At 37.4% G+C, this 22572-nt stretch overlaps 1 protein-coding gene across 1 annotated transcript in view; it reads right to left on the minus strand.

The window, feature by feature from the left end:
• Positions 1-10735: 10735 nt before the first annotated feature.
• The window catches only part of LOC123241350 (caspase-1-like), a 40921-nt gene continuing 29084 nt past the window's right edge, over positions 10736-22572 (minus strand). The window contains exon 7 of the mRNA XM_044669010.1: positions 10736-10834. Within this exon, the coding sequence (XP_044524945.1) occupies positions 10736-10834 (99 nt within the window). The remainder of the gene's footprint in view (positions 10835-22572) is intronic.

Below are 22572 nucleotides of genomic sequence, written 5' to 3' on the forward strand. Positions count from 1 at the left end.
CACAGCAGCAAGAGGTAGAAAGAGAAACACCATTATAATCACCCTAGACAATATAAAATACTTGGGAATCTATCTACCAAAACAAACAAAGGAATTATAGGAAAACTACTACAAAACACTTTCCAAACATATAAAACTAGATCTAAACAAATGGAAAAACATTGATTGCTCATGGGTAGAACAAGCTAACATAATAAAAATGACCATTCTACCCAAATTAATTTACTTATTTAGCTCCATACCTATCAAACTACCAAAAAACTTTTTTACTAAATTAGGAAAAACTATAACAAAGTTCATCTGGAATAACAAAAGATCAAGAATATCAAGGGAAATAATTGTGGGAATCTCTTTATCATCTCTGATAATCTGATGAGGATAGTTTAGGTGATAAGGAAATTAGGACAGGACAAGTTATCTTTTACCTCATACTTCCAGCCTTGGCTCCAGGAGCATGGAGTTTTAGTTATACACACACACACACACACACACACACACACATATATATATATATATATATATATATATATATATATATATATATATATATTTCAAGACTCATTTCACACAAAAGAACCTCCCTGAAACTCCGTGTTTGAGCAGAAATACAAATTATGTCACATCAAAGCACAATAAAGTTATACTTTTACAAAGAATTTTCTTAAGAAGATAATGCCAGATGAGAACCAGTCTCAAGGTTAAAAATGAGCCTCACTTTATCTAAAAGTTATTTTGCCTGAGCTTACCACTCTGTGACCTTGGGATGCCTGGAGCAATTAGAGAGATATACTCACAGCTGTAGCTTTTCTCTGCTGTTAACTCATTAAGTGCTGATTTACTAAGAACTTAAAGTTTTCCTAGAAGGCTATAATGTTTTTCAATAAGAAAAGGTGTGGATCATAAAAGGGGACAAAAGAGGAGTCTCAGATTTTTATCTATTCTCTTATTGGCCTCCCACAAATAATGAAAAAAAAATGTGAAGGAAGGGGGCCTAGTAGTACCAGATATTAAACTGTACTATAAAGCAGAGGTCATCAAAATGGTATGGTTCTGGCTAAGAGAAGAGAGGATCAGTTGAATAGACTTGGGGTAAGTGACATCAGCAATACAGTGAATGATAAACCCAAAGAGCCCAACTTTTGGGACAAAAATCCATTATTTGACAAAATCTGCTGGAAAATTTGGAAAACAATAAGGGAGAGAATAGGTTTAGATCAACATCTCACACCCTACACCAAGATAAATTCAGAATGGGTGAATGACTTCAATATAAAGATGGAAAGTATAAATAAGTTAAGTGAATACAGAATAGTATAGTTGTAAGATCTCTGGGAAAGGAAAGATTTTAAAACCAAGCAAGAGTTAGAGAGGGCAGCTGGGTAGCTCAGTGGAGTGAGAGTCAGGCCTAGAGACAGGAGGTCCTAGGTTCAAACCCGGCCTCAGCCACTTCCCAGCTGTGTGACCCTGGGCAAGTCACTTGACCCCCATTGCCCACCCTTACTAATCTTCCACCTATGAGACAATACACCGAAGTACAAGGGTTTTAAAAAAAAAAGAAATACCTATAAAAAAAGAGTTAGAGAAAATTACAAAATGAAAAATAAATGATTTTGATTATATCAAACTAAAAAGGTTTTGTACAAACCAAAACAATGTAGCCAAGATAAGAAGGGAAACAACAAATTGGGAAAAAATCTTTATAACAAAAAACTCTGACAGGGGACTAATTACTCAAATATACCAGGAGTTAAACCAATTTTATAAAAAAAATCAAGCCATTCCCCAATTGATAAATGGGCAAGAGATATGAATAGGCAATTTTCAGGTAAAGAAATGAAAAGTATCAATTAGCCCATGAGAAAGTGTTCGAAATCTCTAATAATTACTGAAATGCAAATCAAAACAAATCTCAGGTGTCACCTCAAACCTAGCAGATTGGCTAAAAAGAAAGAAGGGGAGAATAATGAATGTTGGAAGGGATGTGGCCAAATTGGAACATTAATGCATTGCTGGTGGAGTTGTAAACTGATCCAACCATTCTGGATGGCAATTTGGAACTATGCTCAAAGAGCTATAAAAAAATTCCTGCCTTTTGATCCAGCCATACCATTGTTGGGTTTGTACGCCAAAGAGATCATAGATAAACAGACTTGCATGAAAATATTTATAGCTGTTTTTTTTTTTTGTAGTGGCAAAAAACTGGAAAATGAGGGTATGCCGTTCAAATGGGGAATGGCTGAACAAAATGTGGTATATGCTGGTGATGGAATACTATTGCACTAAAAGGAATAATAAACTAAAGCAATTCCATGTGAACTGGAAAGACTTCCAGGAATTGATGCAGAGCAAAAGGAGCAGAGCCAGAAGAACATTGTACACAGAGACTGATACACTGTGGTAAAATAGAATGTAATGGACCTCTGTACTGGCAGCAATGAAATGACCCAGGACATTTCTGAGGGACTTATAGTGAAGAACGCTACCCATGTTCAGAGGAAGAACTGCAGGAGAGGAAACACAGAAGAAAAACAACTGCTTGAACACATGGGTTGATCTGGACATGATTGGGGATGTAGACTCGAAACTACCACACCAATGCAACTATCAACAATTTGGAAATAGGTCTTGATCAATGACACATGTAAAAACCAGTAGAAATGCATATCAGCCATTGGAGGGGGTAATTTGGGAGTGAAGGGGAAAGTAAGAGCATAAATCATGTAACTATGTTAAATTTTCTAAAAAATAAATATTAATAAATGTTAAAAAATTTTTTTAAAAATGTAATTTCGTGAGAGCCATACAGTGCTCACAGTACAAGCTCCTGTAACAGTGCAGGCTCCTGTAACAAAGCCTGAAAAAAATTGACTTTATTGCTTCTGCAGAAAGAGCCATATGTTACAGTCCCCTGCTCTAGAGGTTTCCCTCAGAGTCTAAGGCAAACAAGGTCTTTCTTCTTCCAAGCAAAATTTGTCACAGCATCAGGTATAAACAAGTCTTCTTCTTGACGTTTCCCACAGTGGGGGAAATGAAAACAAGATATTTTCAAGAATTACTCTTCCTTTCACTTCACAAGTAGGGCTATGGTGAGGAAGAGAGAGTAGAGCAGCTAATCCTATCACAGCCCAAGATTAATTGTCTCAGAACTCTTCCTGCCCTTTCCCCTTCAAATTCTAAGCCTGGTACAGAATTCTTTCTGCCTCAGTCACTCTACAGCCTCTGAGACAACTTTCCAGATTCTTTAGCTTATGTATCAGGTGGGCATTAGATAAATAGGGAATGTTTTGAAGACCCTCACTTGGCAGATATACTAAAGCCAATGCTGCTCTCATTGGTCCTTTACCTGCCACTTCTGTGAGAAGAAAGGTCACATAATGATCAACTGTAGGAATTTGTTCCAAGCAATAAGTAATATTCAGTTGAATAATAAATATATTGAAACAATTATAGAAATAATAATTACAATAATGAACTCAGGAATCACAATTTTAGTTCTGATGACAATTCCAGCAATATAAATCAGGTAACTGATATTATATTGTGGTTGCAGTGGGCAAGTGCAGCATTACTACATTTTGTCTTACAGATTTATGGTGCAGAAATTACTTTAATTGGACCCTAATACAATGGCCTGTTATGAATTTATTCTTGTTTACTCAGAAAATTTTTATATACATAGATTTTTTGATATTTTGATTTTGATTAATTTTTTATTTCTCACAGTTTAAATTTTTTTCTTCTATTTTTATTTTCTTTTTTATGTTTTTGGTTTTTCTTTTGATAATTGGCTAATACCTCATAACTCAATCATGTATCCTGAGTTGAAGTTGGTGTTGGTCAACACCCTCCTCAATGGAGATTTTATTATATTTTCATAAAAATTCAAGAATTTAAAATTTTGATCAAGAAAATTTTCAGGAAACAAAACCAGCTAACTTCTTGAATCCAGAAGATGGACTGTTTAAGAAAGATTCCTGCAGAAACCTTCACTTCATTAAGAAGATCCAGAATGAACTTTTGGGTGCAACTGATTGAACTCAAGGGGGTTGAACATTTATTTTAAATATAAAGTTTTATGCCAAAGAAGACTGCCCCTTAATTGGCTTTTGTCAATGCATCTACCCTGTTTCCCTGAAAATAAGACAGTGTCTTATATTAATTTTTGCTCCAAAATATGCCCTATGTCTTATTTTCAGGGAATGTCTTATTTTTTAGCAATGAAGAAGAATTCACATTTATTGCTTAACCAAAAGGGTTTTGGTCCTTGTTTGTAAGGCATGCTGATTTAGGATGTCCTATTATGTGAAACTTCCCAGATCTCAGATCGCCATTGACACATGCACGTATTCTCCTCAGGTAAGGGCTGTATGCACCTGAGCAAGCTGCCAGCTACATGCCTTCTATCATCTAGCTGGTACCAGCACATTATTAGCAGCCAGGTACATTTTATTAGGAATTTAGGGGTTTCAGGTAGTTTGAGATGCCTCAGGCAAGGGAAATAAGGTGGCCCTGGTCACTAGGCAAGCTAAACTGCAGGCAAAAATAAATTAATGACCCCTTCAGCAGCCCCCTCCCCAAAAAAGTTTAAATAAATTATAAATAACTTACCACTCCAAAGTAGGAAAATACAGCACAGCACCTGAAATAGCATCTGGGCAGCATGTGCATCTGTGTAATACCACTGAGGGGGAAACCGCAGTGAATTTTGAAAGTTCTGCCTCTATAATGAAGACTGTCAGCTGCAGTCAGATGTGACCAGAACATATATTCTTCCTGTGTTGTAGCCTAGACCTCATGGGCTGCTGCACAGAGCATTGGGAGCTGCCAAACAGCCTTCGCCTACCTTACAATCACCCAGCCCACTGCGGATCAATAAAGCTGACCAGGAGCAGCCCCCACAAGGTAGAGGGTGACCCAGTAATGTGGAACTGTGGTATCTCTTATTTTCAGGGGGTGCCTTATATTAGGCAACCCCCCGAAATAACTGCCATGTCTTATTTTTGGAGTATGTCTTATTTTCAGGGAAACACGGTAGCAAAACATTGGTTTTGCTTTCTCTCTCTTCTATTTCCCACTTATCTCTAACTATTGTAGTTACCTTTTAGAAGGTGCAATATTATATACCCCTGTAGTTAGAAGATTTTAAGGGTATGAGATGATTATGTCAAATGATCAGTTGGGGAGATTAGTCTCTCAAATGTTCATGGCGGGGATTATGAAGATGAGATGAACTCTCCTCTGCCCATTTTCAGATTTAATCACGAGAAGCATATACACCCCACTTTCACTTTAGTGGAGGAGCTCTGTGACCCACATGTGCAATAGTGGGTGATGAATCAGAATTGACTAACTAGCCCCTGAGCAATTCTAAGCAAAGCTTTACCTGTAATTGGTACACGTAAAGTGGGAGGAAGGCACAAGAAGTGAAGAAAAGAATGGTCTTTAAAAGTGGCCAGAACTTCCTGTGATGCTCTCTTTCATCTTGAACTGAACCCTGGAGGAACTCTGGCTGAGGACCTTGGACTGCTTTCTGTTTCTCCTTAGAACAACATAAGAGTGAGTGAAAAAGGCTGACTCCCCTATTTGGCCTTTCTTGCAGATAATAGCCTCCAGAGGGGCCCCTTGTCTAGGAGAAGGCCTTGTAGTTCACACCCTTGTTAATTGACCTCTAGATCCTCTGGCTCGGGCTACTTGAGCCCTGCCAGAGTAAGCCAGAGCTTGAGCACATAGACTAGTTCATTAAACTAGATCTCTTACTCTGCCCTCTTTCCCAATTCTCTACTTTCCCTCTTTCCCTCTATTTTATAATGAGTTGCTAAAAATCATTTGAAATTAATTAAATTCCTGGTGACCATATTCTTAAATAATTTAGTCCAACTCTTTAATTTTAATCCCTTACATATTCTGCCCATTTACTCTAAAATAATTAGAAATTCTGGTGTTAAGTGAAGAGACTTTGTATAATTGAGATAGATATTTGGCCGGGGTTTGACATAATCTGGCTAGACAGGAAAGTCTCTTCAAGGCCAGAAAGAAAAGATGGTGAAGCTCTCTGACCTAGACCATGACAAATCCTATCTGACTGCATTTCAATTTAACAAGATTTATTTGAGAACAGAAAGGAAGAGAATTAGGTGTGTGGGTTTCAGGTGGATCACTGTCTCTATAGGATCTAACTTAAGATTCCCCAAACTGACTTTTCTGCAAAGTCTCTTCCTCCCCAACTAGGCCTGGCTACTCTGTCTCCCTGATCTTGTTAGGACTGGAAGCCCACTGGGTATAAGAGCTGATAAAAATAGCAGCACCTACTCAATGACAGGAAATCCTCCAACCAGTAACATCTGTTAAATGACAGGAAGACCCCAACTAGTAACATCTGCTGAACTAATGAGAGGAAGACTCTTAACCAATAGCATCTGCTGAATAAAAAACAACAAACACTCAGCCCCCAAGTTCCTAGTCAAACTATATATGCTGGCTAGGGCCCTCATTCAAAGGTTCCATTGTGGGACCCAAGCTCAAGCTTGCAATAAAACACTACCTCTTGCTTTTACAATATCTGGTGTGCCTCCTAATTTGGGAAATCAGAACCAGGCTGAACAATCTTAATAGAAATTTCCCAGCTGCCTGTCTTTGTCCTAAGCTAAAACCCACACAGTTTATCAAGTCTTTAGGAAAGAGAAGAATTGATGTAGAAATATGGGATTAGGTGTGATTCAGGCCTACCCCAGAGAGATATGGTATCTCTGAGATGACTGTGGCTGTTTGATTGGCTCCTCTCCCTCAGTTTTGGTCTTCCAGACTTGAGCAGGATTCAGGTTTTGGCTGAATGGCTCACAGGAATCAGTCAGAAGTTAACAGGGGTCTGAGCTGGCTCTGAGAGAGCAGGCTTTCCCTCCTGAGCTCCTTTCCAACTCCCAGGGCTGGCCGTTACAACTCCCCCAGCCCACTCCTTTTTGAATTCCAAACAGTTCACCTCTCACTCTGCAGGTTCACAACATTCTGTGGCCCTTTTGCCTCTTTTTCCAAAATTCCCTTTTATACTGGCACACTGTAAGGAGCTTAATGAATGTTTCTTGACTGACTAATAGAGAACTTTATAAGACAAAATGAATGAAAACTATTTACATTGAGCCACTTTTGTGAGTACAAATAGCACTGCCTAGAGTTATCTAAAAAGAAATGCCAAAAATGTTGAAGTATCAATAAAGAAAAATTAAAACACATTATCTTTTATCACAATTGTTGCTTGAATTTAAGGATGAAGGAAATAACATCTTATTGGAAAATGAACAACTAGAAAATAATTTGGTGTATGAGAATAGGATTTGTATTTCTGGACCATATTTTAACATGTAGAGTTGATAGATTCATGTTTAAAGATTTAAAACAACTAACAAAGGGTGGGAAGATTATATTTCCTGTGTATCATATAGATCATATCAAAAAAATTTTAAACTTAAAAGACTAGAGGTAACAGAAAACTATCTATACTCACTTCCCTTTGTTAGATGAAATAGAGCAGTGCTGTCAAACTCTAACAGAAACAATATCACTGTTCCAAACAAAAAGATTCCTAGGGACAGCATAATAATTTAGTTTTAGGACAATGTAATATATGTTTTATAAATGTTTTAAATTATATTTTGTCAAACATTTCTCAATTACATTTTAATCTAGTTCAGTACCCCTCTGCATTATTTCAGCCAGCATGTGGTTTCATGATCGATACTTCTGTCCTAAACTGTAACCATAAAAAAGAATAGTAATTGAGATACATAAAAGCATTGGACTCATTTAATCCCATCCCTGAACTTATCTTCTAAAAACTATGCTACTTGTTGAACATCCATCGTTATTCTACACTTTATTGTATAAATTTGTCATTATCTTTAACTCTTCACTCTTCCTCACCTACCATATCCAGACAGTTAACACATTTTGTCCTTTATACCTGCACAGCATTTCCCACATCCAATGTTTTTCTCTACTCATACATTCACCACCTTAATTGAAGCCTTTACAATCTCTTAGCTTTATTAGTACAACAGCCATATCATTAGTAGTTTTTTCTCAATTTCAAACTATCCTACACACTATTGCCAACATATTTTTTCTTGAGAATAGCTATTATCATATTGCTCAATCAACTCCAGTTACTTCCTATTCTTTTGAAATCTAATATGCATTCTTACATTTAGCCTTTAAAATCCTTCATAAGTTTGTCTAAATCTGTCTTTACATGCTCATTGAACATCTACAAAGTGAAAAGAATCTATTAAATTTTAAATCTAATAGCTTATTCTCACTCAAACTTCTTCACCTTTCTGAAGCCTTTGATGCTTTAAATTATCTCTTCCTCTTTTTACTCTCTTTTCTTAGGTTTCTAAGATGTTAGTCACTTGTAGATCTTTTCCTACTAAATTGTCTCCTGACAATAACACTCCTCAAAAGATAGCCATCCATAGGGACTCTCTACAAACAATAAATGACTTTCAAAAACTTTCTGGGGACATTAATTGGGTCCATCCCCTATTAGGAATCCCTGTTAGTACTCTTTTACATTTATTTGACACTCTCAGTGGAGATCCCAATCTTAAATCTACTAGGACTTTGACACCTGAAGCTGAAAAACAGCTAGAAAATATAGAGCAAAAAATCAGTATAATTTCTCTTGCTGGGACAGATCCTAACAAACCTGTATCTGGTGTGGTATTAGCCATACCCGTTCTTAAATTGATGTCTTATATCAACCTCAAGGAATTTTAGAATGGATAAATTTGGCACACCAACCTAATTCTATTATTACTCCTTATCCTAGCTTAATTGCAAAGCTCATTTATAAAATTTGCCAGAGATAAATTGGGCTGACAGGTCAGTTACCTGCTATATTGTACCAGCCACGGATAGCAAAGCAAAAAGACATACGTTTTACAAGAGAATAGTGATTGACAAATAATAATGGGAACATTTTCAGCTCCTATTGACAACCAAAATCCTAGTAATGAAGTGTTTCAATTTATATCTCATCACTCATAGATATTCCCAATAATAATTTCCCACAAACCATTGGGGAATGCCATAAATGCCACAAACATAAATGTTTTCAATGTTAGCTCATCACTGGGCAGCTTTGGCTATTATAACCCACATGATAATTACAAGGTAAATCATGGGCCACCCATTTCAGCTCAGACAGCAGAATCTCCAGAAGGGAAGGGCTCTTTACTCCTTTCCTCAAGGGAGCTTAGTGATAACAGGGAAGCTGAATAAAACCTTTCAGCCAGACCCATACAATCTCTGGCTGACCCAATTCATGTTATATTGTAGATAGCCTCCCTGCCTAAAAGACTCAACTGATACCAACCAGAGCCCTCAAATACAAGCCTCCATTAGCACATTCATAGTCCTTTTATTACACAACTAATAAAGTGTTGTGGGGGGCCTGAGTTAAGCCACTGGGTTTGGGACAGGCTAATCTTTGAAAGAATGCAAGACTCCATAATTCAGCTTAGAAATAAAAGAGAAATTTATTAATTTGGTATTCATGTTGAATTGGCAGGGAGGACAGCAGAGGTAGAGCACTGCCTCCTAAGGGGGATGGACCCTTGGCTTCTTATACCCTTTTGACAACAGGTGCTATGTGACTAGAGAAAGGATGATGATGGTGTGAAGTTAGGCAGAAGTGGGGGATATTTGTCACCTGAATGGGGCTAAAATGATGTCTTTGTATCCTTAAGGCACAGGGGGTGACCCGCATAGTTTAGGGGACAAGTAGATGTCCTAGATTATGACCTGATGGTATCAAAGCATAGCTAGAAAGTATATCTGTGTGTGCATCTCAAAATCTAGGGGAGAATCAAAGGGGAATATTTCTCCTGGGGAGTCTTTCCTTATTTTGAGTCTCTGATGCCCAGAGTCTCCTTTTCCTCAGCATTACAAGAATGCAAGGAAGGAAAGGAATTTTCCTGCTTAAACACTTGTGGAGTTTGGGTTATACAAAGGGAAACCCAGGGTCCCATGACACTAGAAGATAGGCATTTTCATTTCAATTTCACAGAAAAGGAAATTAAGACATAGGAATTAAATGATTTGTAATCTAGTAAATATCTGAAGAAGGATTTCAATTTAAATCTTCTTGACTTCAGGTCCAGCTGTCAAAACCCACTGTGCCTCATAACTTTGTTCCCTAAATTTTCCTAGAAGGAAAAAAAGAGAAAGAAAATATAATTATCAATTGCAGCAGAGCTGATTAGTGGAATGAGTCTAGTGCTTGAAATGGCAGCACTATTTTGAAAGCATGATACCTAGTAATAGCCAAATTTGGCACAAATAAAACATGAATAAGTAATACTAAAAACACGTAAGCCAGATTTTTCCTAAAGAGGAGTAGTTCCACTGATTTATTTTAATATGGGAGGCTATATTTATCATATTCTATGAGATTTTTTAAATTAGTTGATATTTTAAAAAATAAAGCAAAACAACAGCAACAACAAAAATAGCCTTCTTGAAAATCAAGGATGATACAAATTATTTCTTTATCAAAAATAGATAATAAAGACTGCATTGATCCTAATTTAGTCTTTTTTTATTTGAGCTCTCCTCTCCTCAATGTTAGATGCCAAGCATAGTCCTCTTCTCTGCCATTGTAAACCACTCCCTTACAAATACATATGTCAGTACAACTCCAGACAGAAGTATTTGTCTGAGATTATGTAGCTACTTACAAGGTTTAATTGCCTGGAAAAAGATAGAAATATCTTGTCATAGATAACCTTTCAATGGTAGGCATTTGAAACTTATACTCTGGAGTTTCAAAATCATTTTGAACCTAAAAGAAAAATAAAAAAACGTGGAAGTAGTCATCATTTGAAAGGAGAAGATAGAGGAAAACACATCATTAAAATGATGGCAAATGAGGTTGATGATATCTATTTTAGTATATGGATTCTAAAAGAGCATAGTTTTCCCATCTCCCAGATAGAATTCTCCAGACTAAAATCATCTTTTCATTATGTGATATGCCCATGTTTATCAAAGTCTTTTGAAAAATAATACTCTTTCCCCAAGAAATTCTGTACTCCATAGAGAAAGCAATCCTGCCCTTTGGGTAAATAGTATGTTGTATTGTAAAATGTTCCCAGTTAGGAAGGAAAAAACAAACAATGATTCTTATTTAATTTAAAACTCTTTCCCTTATTCATGATATGATTTAAGAAAAGTCTTTTATACTTTTTTGGGTCTTTATGTCTTCATTTGTAAAATGTGAAGCTTATATGAAGGGGGACTAGAAAATATTTTATGTATTTTAATTAACATATTTTAATGATTTTACTCACTGAGATCCTAATTTCAGAGACTTGATTTTCAGTCCCTGTTCTAGAGGCTGACCTCAGGAGAATCCGATTCCAAGAACCTTATTCAGTTAAATGCTTTATTCCCCAATAAAGTTGTATTTCCCCACTTAAGCTTGGGAATGGCCCAAATTCTTTAACACCTCTACTCTTTCCTTTCTAAAGACAATCCAATTTACTTCTATTTGGTAAACTTTTACCTAATTCCTACTGACTGGGACAGCATGATAAAGTGAACTCAAAGTTTAGAAGCCAAAATATAAGAAGTTTTTCTTTTCATGAAAGATCACTCCCAGCTTTGGGTGCTAGGTAAAACTGATGCATTGAATTCAGTGTAGCATTTTATAGTTTCTAAACACATAAACTTCCCTCCTTATCTCCTTCCTCACATCCTTTGTTCTGGTCAGACTCCAGTCATCAGAACCATGATCTTCAGGCAAGTGTTTGAAGAGAAGTGAGTAAGTTTAAAAATACAACAAGGTAGACATGAAAGGGGAACAAGAACCTTCTTTGACACCTTCAAGGGATAAAGTCATCAGATGGAGAATTCTGGTCTCCAGAAAATCATTTAACCCTTTAAGGTCTTTGAAAGTTAAAGTGGATAGGCCAAAGATTTTTTTTTTAAGAAAAGTGGGGGGGAATCCTTATTCTAAAAGGTCTAAGGGAAATACTTATTTCTATCCAGGTTCTTGAAAATATTGGGATGTAGACTAAAAGAGGCTTAAAGAAAGTCTTCTCATGAGAAAGACAAGTTATATTCCACTCACTTCTATATGCCATTTACTCTGCTAATCCCTGGTAACAAAAATCAGTTTTTTCTATTCAAGGAGATATACTGATATAGAGGGATTGAATATGTACTGTGAAACTGAAATTATTGAGAAAATTTTCAAATTTCTTGATATGGGTGAGTCCTCTTTTTATCCAATAAATGATTAAATAACCTGGGAAACTGAGGTAGTTGAACGGAACAGAGATAGTCTTAGCTCAGACCTAACAAACTGATGACATCTTCTTCTCTCTGGGTCTAGCAGGTCAGGGACCCCTAGGCAGCTGTAGCCTCCTAATAAAAATTATACCTGAGGATCTGTGGGAAGCCAATAAGAGGACAGATAAAAATCAGAGATCCCTCTTTTGACCCCTTTTGTGATCCTTGTGATTTCTTATTGAAAAGCTTTAAGTTCCTAGCAAACCTGAATTTAAGAAGTTAACACTCTCCCCCTTTGGCCAGGAATGCAGCTGCCTGGTACAGCCAAGACCAAAACCTTAGCAGGGGCAATTCAACCCTGAGATAATATTCCCTGACTTGGCTTTCTGATAAGAACCCATTCACAATTCAGCCTTGGGGGACTTCCGGTTAAGATGGTGCTAGAGTAAGGAGCAGCTGCTAGATCTCTCCTAACCAAAGCATACAGGACTCCTCAAGGGGACAGAAAAACGAATCCAGATGAACAAAGGAACCCCACAACAGGGTGCAGCATTGAAGGTACGCAGAATCGGGACATTTTCATGCTATAAAGCAGTGAAACAGCTTTCACTAAAACGTGAGAGGAAGAAGCCCCTCCACCCCACCCACACAACATGCACAGTGCCAAGGCCAGTGCACAAGAGTGGAAGCAGGATTGGGGGCAACCAGGAAATCACTAGCAGCCCCAGGGCTTGTACCTGAGAGCTGCAAGACGTGGGACCCCAAGTGGCTGGGGGGTGCGCACTGACATTCCCAAGCATCTGCGCCAGTGAAGGCAGTGCCCTAGGCATGGACAAAGATCTCCAGCGCAGGCTTGGACCTCGAGTGAGGACCCGGTGCAGATGAGAGCTCAGCTGTAGAAGCAGCCCCTGAGACTGCTGAAGGAGCCTTAGGCAGAGGGGCAGACCGGGGACTACCAGGAGGCTTGACCCCAAGGACAAGGAGAGTGGAGCCCTCGGGAGCTTAGAAAGCACAGGCAGACCGTGAGTGTGAAGACAAAGCTGAAAAGGCACGAGGCTAACAATGGCAAGCCGAGAACCCCAGAGGAAAAAGAGTATCAAGAGAAACTCTGGAACACTCAACAACTTTTACACAGAGAAAATCCAGACAACAGAGAAGGACAAACAAGTATCCAAACCTTCACAAAACAATGAAAACAGGTCACAAGCTATGGAAGAGTTCAAAACTGAGATTTTGAAGAAGATGGAAGAGATCTGGCAAGAAAATAACAGTTTAAAAGGCCGAATTTTGCAATTGGAAAGTGAGACTCAAATCAAATGAACTGATAAGCAAATTGAACACCAGAAATGACCAGATTGAAAAGGAAAACCAATCACTAAAGGCTATAATTGAACAATTAGAAGCCAAAGATCTCTCAAGACAACAAGAACAAATAAAACAAAGTCAAAAGACTGGTAAAATAGAAGGAAATATGAAATATCTCAATGAGAAAGTGACAGACCAAGAAAACCAGTCTAGAAGAAACAATTTGAAAATCATTGGACTTCCAAAAAAAGCAGAAATCAATAGAAACTTGGACTCAATACTTAAAGAAATTATTGAGCAAAATTGCCCTGAAGTCCTACAACAAGAGGGCAATATAGACATTGAAAGGATCCATAGATCACCCTCTACAGTGGACCCAGAAAAATCAACAGCCAGGAATATAATTCAAGAGCTTTCAAGTAAAAGAAAAAATCTTACAAGAAGCCAGAAAGAGACAATTCAAATATCAAGGAGCACCAATCAGGATCACATATGATCTGGCAGCCTCCACACTAAAAGACCGCAAGGCTTGGAATACGATATTCAGAAAGGCAAGAGAGATGGGCCTTCAGCCACAGATCAACTACCCATCGAAACTGACTATATACTTCCAGGGGAAAGTATGGGCATTCAACAAAATTGAAGATTTCCAAATTTTTGCACAAAAGAGACCAGGACTAAATGGAAAGTTTGATACCCAACCATAAAAATCAAGAGAAACATGAAAAGGTAAATAAGAAACAGAGGGAAAAGAAAGAAAACTCATAATTTTTTAAAATTTGACTCTTTAAGGGCTTAAATAAGATCTAATTATCTGTATTACTATGTGGAGAAATGCTATGTATAATTCTCTGTAGTGAACTCTATTCACTATTATAATATTCACTATTATAGCAACCAGAAGAATAATTCATAGGGAGAGGACAGGATAATAAATGGTCTAAGATAATATGGAGGGTGGGAAAGAGGGGGGAGATAGTAGGGGACACCAAGAAAAATCTGAGTAAATAAGAAAAATAGGATATTCTATTACACAAAAAGAGGGCATGGGAAGAGGAGGGGACAAATACTTTTATAAGGAAGAGAGGAAGAGAGCATTAAGAGGTAATAATCAAACCTTACTCTCAGTGTAATCAACCTGGAGAGGGAAGAGTAGCTTTATTATCCATTCGGATAAAAAACTCTATCTAACCCTACTGACAAAGTCAGAAGGGAGAAACCAAAGGGAGCAGGGGAGTGGGGAGGTCAAAAAAGGGAGGGGAGAAGAAGGGGGAGGGAATTCATTAGGCCTTTAAAAAACAAAAAAGAGGGGAATAACAAGGGAGGGGGCAGAAAAGGAAGTCACTCAAGGGAGGTGATGAGGGATACCAGCTCAAAGCAAAACACTGGTTTAAAAGAAAATAGTATAAGAAGAAGGGGTGGGTCTAGGGGAGGATACAAAAATTTCAGTGAATGCAGAACTGATAATTGTAACTCTGAATGTGAATGGAATGAACTCGCTCATAAAACAGAAGCAAATAGCAGAGTGGATGAGAAACCAAAATCCTACCATATGTTGTCTACAAGAAACACATATGAGGTGGGTAGATATACACAAGTTTAAGGTCAAGGGCTTGAGCAAAATCTTTTGGGCGTCAAATGAGAAAACGAAGGCAGGAGTGGCTATTATGATCTCTGACAAAGCCAAAGTAAAAGTAGATAGGATTAAAAAAGACAGGGAATGTCATTACATCCTGATTATAGACAGTATAAACAATGAGGAAATAACACTGCTCAATATATATGCACCAAGTGGTATAGCAACCAAATTCATAAAGGAGAAACTGGCAGAGCTCAAGAAATAGATAGTAAAACCATACTAGTGGGAGATCTAAATATTCCTCTTTCAGATCTAGATAAATGAAATCAAAAAATAAATAAGAAAGAGGTAAGAGAAGTGAATGAAGTTCTAGAAAAATTAGATTTAATTGATATGTGGAGAAAAATAAATAGGGACAAAATGGAATACACCTTCTTTTCATCTGCACATGGTACATTGACAAAGATTGACCATGTAATAGGGCATAGAATCATTGCAAACAAATGCAAAAGAGCAGATGTAAAAAATGTAACCTTCTCAGATCATAATGCAATAAAAATAATAATTAGTAAGGGCACCTGGACAGGAAAATCAAAAACCAATTGGAAATTAAACAATATGATTCTCCAAAACCAATTTGTCAAGGAAGAAATCATAGAAACAATCAACAATTTCATTGAAGAGAATGACAATGATGAGACATCCTACCAAACTCTGTGGGATACAGCCAAGGCAGTACGCAAGGGGAAATTTGTATGCTTGAGTGCATATATTAACAAATTAAGGAGGGCAGAGATTAATGAATTGGGTATGCCACTCAAAAAATTAGAAAGCAAGCAAATTAAAACCCCCCAGATGAAAACTAAATTAGAAATACTAAAAATTAAGGGAGAAATTAATAAAATCGAAAGTAAAAGAACTATTGAATTAATAAATAAGACTAGAAGCTGGTATTTTGAGAAAAACAGATAAAATAGACAAACTATTTCACCCAATTATATGGCAACAAATATAACAATTTAGGAGATATGGATGAATATTTACAAAAATGTAAATTGCCTAGATAACAGAAGAAATAGAATACCTAAATATTCCCATATCAGAAATAGAAATTGAACAAGCCATCAAAGAACTCCATAATTAAAAATCACCAGGACCTGATGGATTCACAAGTGAATTCTATCAGACATTCAAAGAGCAACTAATCACAATACTATACAAATTATTTGATATGATAAGCAAAGAAGGAGTCCTACCAAATTCCTTTTATGACACAAATATGGTACTGATCCCAAAGCCAGGTAGGCCAAAAACAGAGAAAGAAAACTATAGACCAATCTCCCTAATGAACATAGATGCAAAAATCTTAAATAGAATATTAGCAAAGAGACTCCAGCAAGTAATTAAGAAGATCATTCACCATGATCAGGTGGGATTTATAACAGGAATGCAAGGATGGTTCAACATTAGGAAAACCATTCACATAATCTACCATATCAACAGTGTAACAAACAAAAATCACATGATTATCTTAATAGATGCTGAAAAAGTCTTTGACAAAATACAGCATCCATTCCTATTGAAAATATTGAAAAGTATAGGACTAGAAGGACCCTTCCTAAAAATAATAAACAGTATATACCTAAAACCATTAATAAACATCATATGCAATGGGGATAAATTAGAAGACTTCCCAATAAGATCAGGAGTGAAACAAGGATGCCCATTATCACCTCTATTATTCAACATAGTACTAAAACACTAGCAATAGCAATTAGAGAAGAAAAAGAAATTGAAGGTATCAAAATAGGCAATGAGGAGACTAAGCTATCACTCCTTGCAGATGATATAATGGTCTACTTAAAAAATCCTAGAGAATCAACTAAGAAGCTGGTAGAAATAATCAACAACTTTAGCAAAGTGGCAGGATACAAAATAAACACACATAAATCATCAGCATTTCTATATATTTCCAACACATTAGAGCAGCAAGAGGTAGAAAGAGAAACACCATTTAAAATCACCCTAGACAATATAAAATACTTAGGAATCTATCTACCAAAACAAACACAGCAATTATATGAAAACAACTACAAAACACTTTCCAAACAAATAAAATTGGATCTCAACAATTGGAAAGCCATTAATTGTTCATGGATAGGACAAGCTAACATAATAAAAATGAACATTCTACCCAAATTAATATACCTATTTAGTGCCATACCTATCAAATTACCAAAAAACTTCTTTACTGAATTAGGAAAAACTATAACAAATTTCATTTGGAATAACAAAAGATCAAGAATATCAAGGGAAATAATGAAAAAAATGTGAAGGAAAGGGGCCTAGCAGTACCAGATATTAAACTATACTATAAAGCAGCAGTCATCAAAACAATTTGGTACTGGCTAAGAGATAGAAGGGAGGATCAGTGGCATAGACTTGGGGTTAATGACATCAGCAAGATAGTGTATGACAAACCCAAAGAGCCCAACTTTTGGGACATGAATCCACTATTTAACAAAAACTGCTGGGAAATTTGGAAAACAATATGGGAGATAATAGGTTTAGATCAACATCTCACACCCTACACCAAGATAAATTCAGAATGGGTAAATGACTTGAATATAAAGAGGGAAACTATAAATAAATTAAGGGCAACCAAAATAGTATACCTGTCAGATCTCTGGGAAAGGAAAGATTTTAAAACCAAGCAAGAGTTAGAAAAAATATAAAATGTAAATTAAATGGTTTTGATTATATTAAGCTAAAAAGCTTTTGTACAAACAAAAACAATGTAGTCAAAATCAGAAGGGAAACAACAAATTTGGAAAAAATCTTCATAACAAAAAACTCTGACAGGGGTCTAATTACTCAAATATACAAGGAGTTAAATCAATTGTATAAAAAATCAAGCCATTCCCCAACTGAAAAATGGGCAAGAGACATGAATAGGCAATTTTCAGGTAAAGAAATCAAAAGTATTAATAAGCACATGAGAAAGTGTTCTAAATCTCTAATAATTAGAGAAATGCAAATCAAAACAACTCTGAGGTATCACCTCACACCTAGCAGATTGGCTAAAATGATAGAAGGGGAGAGTAATGAATGCTGGAGGGGATGTGGCCAAATTGGGACATTAATGCATTGCTGGTGGAGTTGTGGAATGATACAACCATTCTGGCTGGCAATATGGAACTATGCTCAAAGGGCTATAAAAGACTGCCTGCCCTTTGATCCAGCCATACCATTGTTGGGTTTGTACCCCAAAGAGATCATCGATAAATAGACTTGCCCGAAAATATTTATAGCAGCGTTTTTTTGTGGTGGCAAAGAATGGGAAAAGGAGGATATGCCCTTCAATTGGGGAATGGCTGAACAAATTGTGGTATATGCGGGTGATGGAATACTATTGTGCTAAAAGGAATAATAAACTAGAGGAGTTCCAGGTGAACTTGAAAGACCTCCAGGAACTGATGCAGAGCAAAAGGAGCAGAGCCAGAAGAACACTGTACACGGAGACTGATATACTTTGGTAAAATCGAATGCAATGGACTTCTGTACCAACAGAAAGCAATGACACAGGACAGCTCTGAGGGATTTATGGTAAAGAATGCTTCCCACCTTCAGAGGAAGAACTGCAGGAGAGGAAACATATAAGAAAAACAACTGCTTGAACACATTTGTTGAGGCGGACATGATTGGGGATGTAGACTTGAAACTACCACACCAATGCAACTATCGACAATTTGGAAATAGGCTCTGAACAAGGACACATGTTATAACCAGTGGAAATGAGCTTTGGCCAAGGGTGGGGGGAGAGCGAGGGGTGAAGGGGAATGTACGGGCTTGAATCATGTAACCATGTTAAAAATGAATATTAATAAATGTTAAAAAAAATTCAGCCTTGGCCTTGTTCTATTCTGAAGCCAATGAGACCTTTTGTGTTTTGATGTGACATAATTTGTAACTTCTGTGCATCTGCGAAGTTTCAGTGGCAGGGGGAGGGGTTCTTTTGTGAGAAACGAGTCTTGAAATATGTATAATAAACTCCATGCTCCTGGAGACAGAACAGCAGCATGAGCTGTCGAAAAGATCTTCTATGTCCCTTATTTCCTAATCAACTAAACTGTCCTTATCATATTATCAGAGATGATTAATAGATCTCAAGAAGGATCCATTCTGAGCCTCTAATTCCCTCCTTGAAATCTCCAAAGACCTTTCCTGACCTCGATCTCTTGCTATATTCTTTGAATAATTTAATTCCTATATACTTTGATCAAATGATCCAATAGCTATCTATTTTGTTGAATGCTTCAATCTCCACATGCTCCAGTGTTATTGCATTACTCCAAAACTACATATAAGTACTCTCTTGGGTCAGAGCACCAGTTGAGCTTATTTCTCTACATATGTGCTGTATATGTAGAGAACAAACTCAATAAAAAGGTTTGTGCCTGATTCCTAACATTTTGGGCCTCATTTTACTGTTGGTATCAGCAATGGGATTGAATCAAAGATCTTTGGAAATCCAGTTTAACTCCATGTTGATAAGCAAGGTACCTGCTGGAGTTCATTGAGCCCCATCATTAACATGGAGGTTCTGACTAGGTAAATGGAATTTCTACTTTAATCTCTAGCCTCCCAGACTCTTTGTTGGTAGTGTTGCTCCACTCCCACTCCCCACTTCACTTTTATTGAATAAAGCCTGGACCAGTCACAATCTGTGTAGCTTTGAAGATCCTGGGGAAGTTCCCCCCTTGTGGAAACCTCAAACATCCCTTAAAGAGTGACTTTGGCCATGAGGAAGGCCCCATAGGGATAGAACGATCCTGGTCTTGGCCAGATAGGTTTAGAGAAGTGATTTCCTACCTATGGAGTAGAGACACAAACACTAGAAACTCTTCCAGGGGTAAAACGATCTGGAAGTTATAAATAAGGTACCTCTGTTCAATGTTCTTCCATGGTGTTGGTGTTCACCTGGGGTGAAAGGATCTGGTTTTAATCACCATCCCACCCAAGGAAAAGGACTTCCTTTTTGCCCAAAGGGACTATGGCTCCTGGTTTTCTCCTTAGGTGAAGGACCAGTCTGGTAAGGATAATTTTAGGGCTTGTTTTCTGTCCCACCTAAGGAAAAGGTGTTTTCTTTTTGCCCTAAGGAACACCAGGATCCTCATTTTCTCTATAAGGTATAGGACCTATTTGGCTAGGATTTGTTTAGGGTTAATTAGGTTCATTTTAGCTAGTTAAAAAGTTTCCTGCAAACAGCAGAGATATGGGCAATCAGAAGTCTATCTCTGACAAAAAGACGCTCCCCCCCTGAAGAATTGTGGCTCATCACATGTGCTTCAATGTGAGGTGATATCTGCACATTCCTTAGGAATTAGATAAAATTCACTTCAGATGAGCCCAAATTTACTTGTACCTTGTGGAGAAATTCCAAACATGATAAATTACCTGAGAACAAAATTAAGCGACCCTAGCAATAATACTGAATTCTAGAATGGGATTGCTTCAATAAAGGGCTTTTGGAAACTGCACACCAGGAACATAAGGTACAGTTAAAATCTGTAAGGGAGGCAATGAAGAAACTCAAATCTTCAACAGAAACAATTGCCAAAACTGAGACCAAAATCTGTGCTCTTCCTGCTCAAGTTCCCCCACATCTTCCCAAACCTTTTAAGCCTAAAACTGCATTCCTTTATTCCCCTCTTCCTGGACATGTGTAGAGAAAATCTCAAACAAGTCAGCCTATGTCTATGTACCTTACCCAGTCCTAGGGAAAGGCTCTGTCCGTGCTGTCCCCATATTTCTTTTCAAAGTTAAAAACTTCCCAGAAAACAACCAAAACAAAGGAGTTAAAAGAGGGTGATACATATTCCATAAATATATCCTTTTCAGACTCTGAATTCCCTAGTGCTTATAAAGCCATCACTTCCTATTCCTTTAGCTTTGGGAATCAACCTAATCTAGAAAACTTTGCAAAAATTCTTACAAATCCCACAGAGGATTATGTAGCTTTTGCCAGGCCATTTGAAGTCCTTTGCTTCACCTATATCCCTGGTTTCCCTGACTAGATTCAGCTGGCACAACTAGCTGTTGGATGCTGGGACTCTGACTATTGACTTACATGTTCTGGAATGGCTGATCCCATACAATATTTAAAGTACAATTGGGTACATGAGGAATATCAAGGTGGTTGGACAAATTGCTACAGCCCTCCTAGAGGCCATTGCTCTGGCCTTTCCTTGGCCTGTGAATCTATTCAAAGTCAAGGCCATAGTTTAGAGAGAGGGTCAGTCAGTCTATGTTTATTACAATGGATTTCCTGAAAATTATAATGCTGATTCAAGCCTCAAACACAACCATGCTAGGGTCCTAATCAATTTTCAGTCAATGTTGTTAGAAGGAGTTCTCCAGAAAGTGGATGTTCTGGTTAAAAAATATGTCCTTGATTGGCAACATGTGATATCTAGAGATTGCTCAAGAAAATTGCTCAATTTCAGGATTCCATTGTGTTGGAGTGAAGCACAAAAAAAATCCAAGGCATTAACTACGCAAATCAGCCAAATTAACCCCAATCAGGGCCAAGCTATTCCCTTGGTACCTCTCCCATTGACCTTCAGCCAGGGAACTGCCATTAGTGGAAGAAACCTGGGCACTGGAAGAGCAAACATCATTAGCATGGTTGCTAATATATACAGGACCTCAGAGAAAGGTAGGGCTGATAACTCTTCCTCAAGCAAAAATACACCATTCTTAGGATCTTCATACCTCCACCAAAAGTGCCTTGGAGACCAAGAGATGTTCCCTGCCTAATTGTTTAACTTTTCACCACTAGGGAATGTCCCAATTATTTGTGGACAGTAACTGTCCATCCTGGTTGATTCTGGAGCTACATTGCCTGTTATTAACTCCACTGATTTACCCTCAGAGCCTCATTAGAGCAAAGAAACTCTATTAGAGGGATTTCTAATCAACTTTTCTCCATCTAATTATCTGAGCCCCTTGCTTTCAGATTAGTCTAGACTTGGAATAGCATCCCTCCTTTCTCCTTAAGATCTCTGATATGTGTCTTACAGGATATGATTTTCTCTTCAAATATAATGCTTCCCTTGAATTATTACCCAAGTGGTGAATTATCCTGTCTGTGTCTGATCCCCTTGATCAAGCCTCCATTATGTGCATCTCTCCGTTTTCCCAGGCCCCATTAGATTCTATCCTATATGAAATCCCTCATTCTCTCTGGGTGATTGACTCAACTAATACTGGGCTAGTATCTAGTACTCTACCCATGGTCATCCTTGTTGACTTGATTCCTCTAAGTCATTACCTTATTCCTCAGTACCCTCTCAGCACCACTAAGAGTGCACAACCAATTATTTCCAATCTCCTCTTTAAAT

This window comes from Gracilinanus agilis, chromosome 3 (genome assembly GCF_016433145.1).
Source record: "Gracilinanus agilis isolate LMUSP501 chromosome 3, AgileGrace, whole genome shotgun sequence".
In the NCBI taxonomy this organism is placed as follows: Eukaryota; Metazoa; Chordata; class Mammalia; order Didelphimorphia; family Didelphidae; genus Gracilinanus; species Gracilinanus agilis.